The 8244-nt window shown below is 47.5% G+C and overlaps 1 protein-coding gene across 9 annotated transcripts in view; it reads left to right on the top strand.

Annotated features, from left to right (window-relative positions):
* The first annotated feature begins 6007 nt into the window (after positions 1–6007).
* Positions 6008–8244, top strand: part of TSPAN5 (tetraspanin 5) — a 169045-nt gene continuing 166808 nt past the window's right edge. For 4 of the 9 annotated variants that reach the window (XM_073892003.1, XM_073892006.1, XM_073892005.1 and 1 more), the window contains exon 1: positions 6010–6503. Coding sequence is in view for 4 of the 9 variants with exons in the window: in XM_073892000.1 (XP_073748101.1) it covers positions 6423–6503 (81 nt within the window). In the remaining 5 variants the exon portion in view is untranslated. Of the gene's footprint in view, positions 6504–8244 lie in introns of all 9 variants that reach the window. The other 5 variants (XM_073892000.1, XM_073892001.1, XM_025873479.2 and 2 more) reach the window with 5 other exon arrangements.

Raw genomic sequence — 8244 nt, 5'->3', positions numbered from 1 at the left:
ATTGACGAATTTAATCAGAAAGAAAATTTACTGGAAAGAAATAAACTAGGTATGGGAGCAGAGGGAGGGTGGAAGAACCAGGAGGATCCCGAAGGTCTGAAGGGCTACCTGGGTTCATGTCATTGAACTCCAGGTGGTTCAGCATTACAAAGAGTAGCTTCCTCATATTTGCTCCCGCCTGAGGTGAAGGAAGGGCCTGGCACCTTGATTCACAGGCTTAGCAAAAGCAGGAGGAAATCGAGGTAGTATTTGCAAAAGGAAGCAGAATCAAATCCGTGCCTGTTCTGTCCTATTTTGTAAAAGATAGAATCTTACTGTATGAGCAGTTATTAACTGATTTTAAAAAGTGAAACAATTGTGTTCTACATATACTTGTTTAATCATATTTTGATACAAAAATACTTTCTTTTTCCATCTTCCTGGGGCTCTGAAAGCTAATCTTTAATGGTATGTGTGGGTATAGGGCTAGAGGGGTGTGGGGCTGGTCCTGGTCCCAGGGGGTGCAATTTTTCACAGAAAAATATAACATTTTAATTTAATGTAACATTTTCAACTAAAAACAGCAGGTGCAATAGTTAATCCATTAAATGAGAATACGTTTCAATTTTATATTATGGCTCATTAAAAAAATATTTTAAGTTGACCTCATTTCCCAGTGGATTTGAGGTGGGATGGCCCATTATCTAATCAAGGTTCTTTGGTTTGCAAATGTAAGGAGCCCATTTCAAAGAAGCTAAAGCCAAAATGGGATGAGATGGAAGGATTCTGTCTAAAAAATCTCATAAACCTCAAGGACAAGGTCCACTTGAAGAACTCCGGAAGCAGAAAAGCCTTTAGCAGGGCTGGAAGCCTTTCAGAGGACAAAATGCACCACCAATCCTGTGGCCCAGGCTGTCAGAGACTGCCGCTCTTTCAGCGTTTATGCTTCCTTCCTCTTTCTGCAGACAGATGAGAGAGAGAGAGAGAGAGAGAGTTTGGCTTCCTCCCTCCAACTCTCCTAAAAACCTCACCGCCATTTCAGCCCCATGAAGGGATCCTGTTGTTACTGAATCCCCTCGAAAGAGACAGACTCTCAGGCCGGCCAGGCTGGGTCTACACAGTTCTGTCCACTGTGAAGTACAAACGTGGCGGGTGGTGGGGAAGTGCTTTGTGGTTGAGAAAGGCTGAGAGAGAGGAGTGGGTGTAAGCTGGGCAGACAGTGCACTAAAGGTGTGCCCTGTATTATCTAAGAGAGACAGGAACAGTTGGGAAAGAGAGGAGAGGGGAGGGAAAAATAGAAAATGAATGTTACTGAGGGAAACATGGAAAGGCTGGAGAGGATTCAAGAAGAGAGAATCAAAGGGTGGGAGACAAGCTCAGAGGAGAGTACTTTCAGCTGCCTGAAACTGAAAACCCTCTCAGAGTGCCACAACCAAGCAAGTCTCTTCTATGACAGGAAGTCCTGAGCTAGGCTTAAATCAGCCATGCAACAATGTCATCAAGGCCTAGGTTTTCTTTGGTTTTTCTCACTCTGCCATCCTTGTGTGGTTTTTACTGTCAGGTTATATGTGATCCAGGTGTCATATCCAAACGCAATTAAATTCAAGGCCAAAAAGACACTGTCTCTTAGATGTGAGGAACCCTTCAGCAGATTCTCCTCCTGTCTTCTTGGCCAAAATTGTGTCACAGCCCATTTCTGAACAAAACCCTAGCAAGAGCCAAGTTTGGCTTAGAAGGTCAAGACATCCCCTGGAGCCCGGTGGGGGCCTGGTCTCCCTAGAGTGTGTGGATGTTAAAAGAGGGGGGACACTGGAACACTGCTCAGGTTCTGAGAGGAAGGAGGCAATGGGGGAGGGGAGGTAACCAGCAGTGCCCGCTGCATAGAAGGAAAGAAAGAGCTAGAGTAGCAGAGAGACAGAGAGTACGAGAGAGAGTGGAGGGAGGCAGAAAGGTGGGCAGGAAGAGTAAAACAGACAAGCTCATTAAATCTGGTGTCTTAAATCTGGTAAAATGCTGTTGTCACATCTTGCTGTTCAGCTAGGCAACTGTTAGAAGAACATGCTTTACCTGTTCTCACTGCCATTTGAAAGGCTGGTTAACTTTTCAGTCAACTTATTAACCATTTTTCAACTTCAGAATTGTAGAGGAGATAGCCATGGCAGTCTCTGGGGAGAAAATTATTGTCCTTCTTTTCTTAAGATAGATCAAAATTTATTGAGACATGAAGAAGTTGTGATGAAATAAATACAATGATTACCTAGTTTAGTCTTTATGTATAATTTTATCTTTGTAATTGTAAAGGCAATATAACCACAGTAAAAAAGTATGGAAACCAGAAACATGAAAACAAAATCTCACAACCACACAACACACCACAATCCCACAACCACAACTGTTATTTGGGAGAATTAACTCCTAACTTATCTCATCTAATTACATAAAATTTCATAAAGTGATTTATTTTTCGAAACAGTTATATCATGTACATTGAACACATTTAAAAAACAAACAAAAGGGTATATTAAAAATAGAAAGCAAGTCTCTTTCCCATTACATCTTTTGGTTTTCCAGTCTGCTCCCCAATCCCATTCCTAACCTCTATTAGCAGTTTCTTTTATTTTCTTCCGTAGATAACCTACCCATTAACAAGGGAATATATGTATATACAAATCTTCCAGTCTCCTTTGCCAACATGCTTTTTCTTTTTCTTTCTTTTTTTTACAAAATGGTAACCTACTGCACATGCTGTTCTGCATCTTTCTTTTTTCATGTGACATTACTTTGAGATAATTCCATATACAGTGCCCTTGAAATTTAACTTTATAATGTATTCACATTGCCACATACTCTTTATAATCATCATCCTTAATCGTTGTAAAAGGTTTGAGTAAATGATTCATCCATTTGTTTAAAAAATATTTATCAAGCACCTGCCACATCAGCAAGGCGCTAGTGATTCTAACATGAAAAGGAGATGGGCCACACCCTTGAAGGAGTCACAGCAGAGTGGAGGAGACAGGCAGGGAAACAAGTAATCACAGGTAGTTTCCCAGTGCAAAATTCAAGAATGTAGGTAGGAGGTGTTGAGGGAACAAAAGAAGGAACCTAGAAAATGCTGGAGGGGCAAAACAGGTGACGGGGATTAAGAGCACACTTATCGTGATGAGCACTGAGTCCTGTATAGAACTGTTGAATCACTATCTTGTGCACCTGAAACTAACATAACACTGTATGTTAACTATAGTGGAGTTAAAAAAAAAGTGTCAAGGACAAGTAAGAGGAGTCAGCTCCAGACAAAGGGCAGTGACAGCAAGGACATGTTGCACAGGCATAGAAACATGCGGCGAAGCTGTGGTCCGGGCCCTGGGGAATACAAGAACACTGGTATGTATAGTCCCTACTCCAGGATCTTTAAGCTGTGGCCAAATCTTCAATAAAAATAATGGTATGATGTACAAATTGCAGTATGTAACTTTTTCCGCGTTCTGGAGTATTTCTTTGGCTAGATTCCTGGAAGTGGGACTGCTGAGTCAAAATGTATGTGCATCCTGACATGGGACACAGAGGCAAAATGCTTTCCGAATGGATGGTATCCCTTCATAGCGACACCTGCAATGAACGAGGAAGCCAGTGCTCCTTATCTTTATACGTTTATCGTTAATTTGTTTTAATATCTATTTCTTTGGTTACTGGTCAGGTCAGTCATATCCATATCACTTCCTTCCTATTGCTTCTACATTGAGAAATACTTCTAGCTAGAGGTTTAACAAATACTGTTTTCTTCTGTCACTGTGTGTATTCATAAATCCTCCTAGAACTTAGTTTTTTAAAGGCTTTATTTATTTGAGAGAGAGAATGAGATAGAGAGAGAGCATGAGAGGGCGGAGGGTCAGAGGGAGAAGCAGACTCCCCACTGAGCAGGGAGCCCGATGCGGGACTCGATCCCGGGACTCCAGGATCATGAATTGAGCCGAAGGCAGTCGCCCAACCAACTGAGCCACCCAGGTGCCCTAGAACTTACTTTTGACATATGAAATGAGAATTCAACTAGTCCCTCCCCACCTCCCCCATTACTGATGAGTTATCTGAACTTTCCTTTCTCTGTTGATTTTTATTTCAAAGATAAATCCTGCTTTGGGATCCACTCAGTCATCCATTGGATCTAATTTCCAGTCCTTTTTTGAATTGTGTCACCTCTGCTTAAGACATACTTTTCCTCTGACATATCCAAGAATCTGCAGGCACTGTTCTATTTATAATATAGGAAGAGTTACAATATCACAGGAATAGGCTTAGGTAAAGCTTGTCAGGGCTTTCCTGTTAGTAGGTTATCTGCTGTGCAAGGCAGACCTTACATTTGAAGCCTACTAACCACCAGTGGTTAGTGTGCTGTGTGCTTTGGGCAGGTGGAGGGCACTTTTGAGGGAGGGAGGGTTCTATCATCCAAAGGGCCAAAGTCTTTGTTAGCCAGCATCACAGTCCTGTGGTATTGAATGGAGAGGATCTCCTGACTCTCGCACCTCTGTGGGTCCCCTGTGACCTCAATATAGCCTCCATCCCTCTCAAGGCCAGGCCTATCTTAATGGGTGGTGGTTTATTGAGAGAAAAAGTAACCTCTCGCCCCTCCAAAGCTGGATTATAGGTTGTCAACTAGCTAAACTATTTTTGAGAAAAGTGAGAGGTGGGTAACCAGAGAAACCCTATGCAAAAGGTTCTCAAACCTAAGGGTACTAAGTATCATCTGGGGACCTTAGGAAACATGCAGATTTCTGTGTCTAGTACCAGGTTACAGGGGTGGTGCTGGAAAATTTTCCTGCTCTCAACTCTATCTAGCTTTCTGAAGCCTGGGAAAAAAACCCCAAGATCTCCCAACAGACATTTACACAGAGTTCTGGGCTGTTCATTCTTCTTCCACGAACTACTGGTACCTGCTCGCCAGCACCTATGAAAGTGCTCCAGGAGGAGCTCGGATAGGCGACCAATGGGCGCACCTTCTCGGGGAGCGCTCTAAAACCGTTTCCAGCCACTCGTTCCATCCTCCTCCGGGGTCAAAGCTTAATGGTTTATGATCTATAGTACTAATTCCGATTTCCCAAAAGGCTTCCTAGAACTTCTGAATTGCTTCTTAGAGTTAGGAACCAGTCAAGGTCTTCGGTGCTATTCCGTCTTGCGGGGGTGGCGGGGCATTTGCTGTCCGAGTTTGTTATTGCAGCAGACCCTGGGGCGAGGATCGTAGCGGGGCCGGGACGCCTTTGAGCCATCTCTCCTTCCCTGTCCGCACTTCTGGGATGAAGCTCATTTTCCCGGCAGGTGGGGAGGTGGGATTGCAGCCACACTTGGATTCCGGGGACGTTACTTTGCAACCCTCCCAATCGGCTCCCCCCATTTCCCGTCTCCTGTTTCTCCCCCTTCCTCAACACCCTACCTTCCCCCTTTGCTCCCAGCAAAGTCTACGACCCCTTTCCGCTCCCGCTCAGCGGCCCCGCGTCTTCTCTTGCAACACTATCCGGTGGTGGTGGAGGGGGCGTGAGCGCGGTTGCCCCCGGAAGGGGGCTCGTCCGGGGTCAGGGGGCTCGCGGGATCCGCACTCACCCAGCCCTCTCTCCCCGGAACGACCCTTTCCCCCGCGTCCCTCCAGAAGCTGTCTGCCACAGCGGGTGGTGGAGAGGGACCCGCTGCTCATCAATCCCGGTCACTCCGGCCGGCTGCTCCCAATCCGCGTGCTCCCCGGGCGCTCTTCCTCTTCCTTTCCGCCTGTCATCCTCCTTACCTACCCTGCTGCAGCGCTCGGGGGTCGGCGGCGCTCCGGGCTGGTCGGAGAAGGGGCGGGAAGAAACGGAGCGGGAGGAGCGGAGAGCGGTGGCAGGAGGAGGCGGTGCAGCTACGTGGTACCGCGGCCGCCCGGGAGCGCCCGAGCCCGTGCGCGCGCGCGCCTCGCCGGGGCTCCGGCGGCGGGCGGCAGGCGGCGGGCGGAGCTGCGGGCGGAGGAGCCTCGCGCCAAGCGGGCGGAGCGAGCGGCGGGCGGAGCGAGGGGTGGGAGGGCGCGCGCGAGCCGGCGGGCGGGCGAGCGAGTAGCGTCTCCACCAGCGTCTGCCGCGGCCGTGTTTGCCCGAAGCTCAGAGACCGACGGACGGACAGATCGCCTGGCGGACAGACGAGGGCTCTCGCCTTGGGCTCGGGGCCAGCTTTGGCGAGGCTCGGGGCTTGCAGCGCGCGGCTTCTGCGCCCGCTCACAGCCACCCCGGCTCCGGCGGCCTCGACGCGCCAGGGGGCTGGAGGTGCGGGAGCCGTTCTCCACCGGTCGGTGCCCTCGCGGCTCAGCCCCGGCCGCCGCGCCGCGGCCCGGAGCTGCTTCCCCGATCCCCTGTTCCCCTCCGGGCTGCTCTGAGCAACGGTGCTCCAAACTCGGGCTGCCGAGGCAAGTGTCTTCATGAACCCAGAGGATGTCCGGGAAGCACTACAAGGGTCCTGAAGTCAGTTGTTGCATCAAATATTTCATATTTGGCTTCAATGTCATATTTTGGGTAAGTTGGAGCGCTTCTGGGATTTCAACTATTGTGGCCAATCGATCCGCGACGATTTCCCCCCACGTTGCTTGCTGCTTTTACTTTTCTCAGCCCCTCGGGCGCTTGCCGGAGCTTGGAGAGGCATTTGCCTTCCGCCTTTCCAGCTTGCGCCTTGGAGAGATAAACATTTAATCCTTTCTAGGAGTGGGAAGAGGTAAAAGAAAAACCGAGCCGGAAAGGGGGCACCCAGGCCTTGGGGTGGCTTTTTAAGGGACGAATAGCAGGGATGCAGATGAAAGAAAGGGCTCGGCAGTTTGAGAAATGAGCAACCACACGAATTAGATTTGCTCCCGGTGGGATATGGATGTTGGGCAGAGCGTGGTGTCATAATAGGGAAGGCTAATCGGGCAGAGCCGACCCTGAGGTCCACCTTCTAACAAGGATCTGATTGGACGAGGGCTTGGCTCCGTGTTGCCGCGGCTGGTCTGTGCCATGCTCAGCGTGTATCTTCTTGCACCATCTCGGGCTTTGTGTAGGATGCAGATGCGGTGGTATATGGTTCTGTAATGTACACGTAAATAACGCTTCCTGCGAGCTCTTCCCCTTCAGCTGGAAGGCGCTCCTTTTGCATAATGGACTGGCCAGTGGGCATGTGGGGTGAAGGGTTTTATTTTCATGTATATATTATTGTCAGGATAATAACAAGTCACCATCAACATGTTTCAATGTGTTCGTGCCTCACATCCTCCTTTTCTAAGGAGTGACACAGAGTGGGCCGTTTTGGGGAAACCTTGGAGCAATGCAAAGAGAATGTGTGAGACATGTTTTATTAGGGGTACGGAGAGAGCAAATGCTTCAACGCAAGATGCAAACCGCGCTCTGGCTTTGCTGGCCCCACAATGTGCTGGGCACCTATTGTAATTAGGCTGGGATGCCTACTCTTTTGTTTTGTTTGGATTCTTTTCCTTGATCTCACAAACGTGTTCAGCAACCAGACAAAGAGTTCACTAGGGCAAGAGGAAAACATTGGTTCAAAGACTGTGTTATTCCTACTCCCCATCCCATCCCATCTCCTTTCTTAATGGGCATCCTCCCCCCCGCACCCTGTGGAAAGTAAAGATGGTGGCTGTCTGGGGGTGTTCACCAAGTTGCTATTCAGTGTAGGTTCATATATGAGATACACAATCATCCAACTTGGTGGGATTAGTAATAATCCACAGCAGCAGGAACACAGGGTGTGTTTATTATGATTCTCCTTTAATTTTAGCCATTTCCTGCAAACCTATACATCAATGAGAATAGTTATCAACATAGCTTTTCATTTGTTTTTTCCTATATGCATTTTATCAAGCTATTTTAAATTTTTTTCCTATTTTCTGTTCAAGTATCTTGCGTTGGTTTGCATGTTTTGTAAAGGGAAATGGAAAGGTTTGGAGACCACTTTCTGTCTCAGCATGTCATCTGTCCTCAAAACTCATAAAGAGAATGGGGGGGAGCAGAGAACATGAATCAATACTGTATCTGGTCATTCACAGGCAGGGTTCTTTTTGTTTTTTGGTTTTTTTTTGCCAGAGACTGTACCTGATTCCTGTGAGTGGTCACTCCCTTCCTGCAATCACACATTGCTACAATTATAGGAAGAAGAAATTATTTTCTTTCTTTGCTTCTCTTCTTTCACCTTTGCTGGAAATGTTGAAAAGTGATGGGTAGTCACATTTCTGAGTGAGGTGTTTTGATTTTATTGGAACTTGAAACTTTG

Source organism: Callorhinus ursinus, unplaced genomic scaffold, assembly GCF_003265705.2.
Source record: "Callorhinus ursinus isolate GAN/ISIS: 27379988/994484 unplaced genomic scaffold, GSC_fseal_2.0 scaffold4, whole genome shotgun sequence".
Taxonomy (NCBI): domain Eukaryota; kingdom Metazoa; phylum Chordata; class Mammalia; order Carnivora; family Otariidae; genus Callorhinus; species Callorhinus ursinus.
This window is presented reverse-complemented; position numbering and strand designations above follow the sequence as displayed.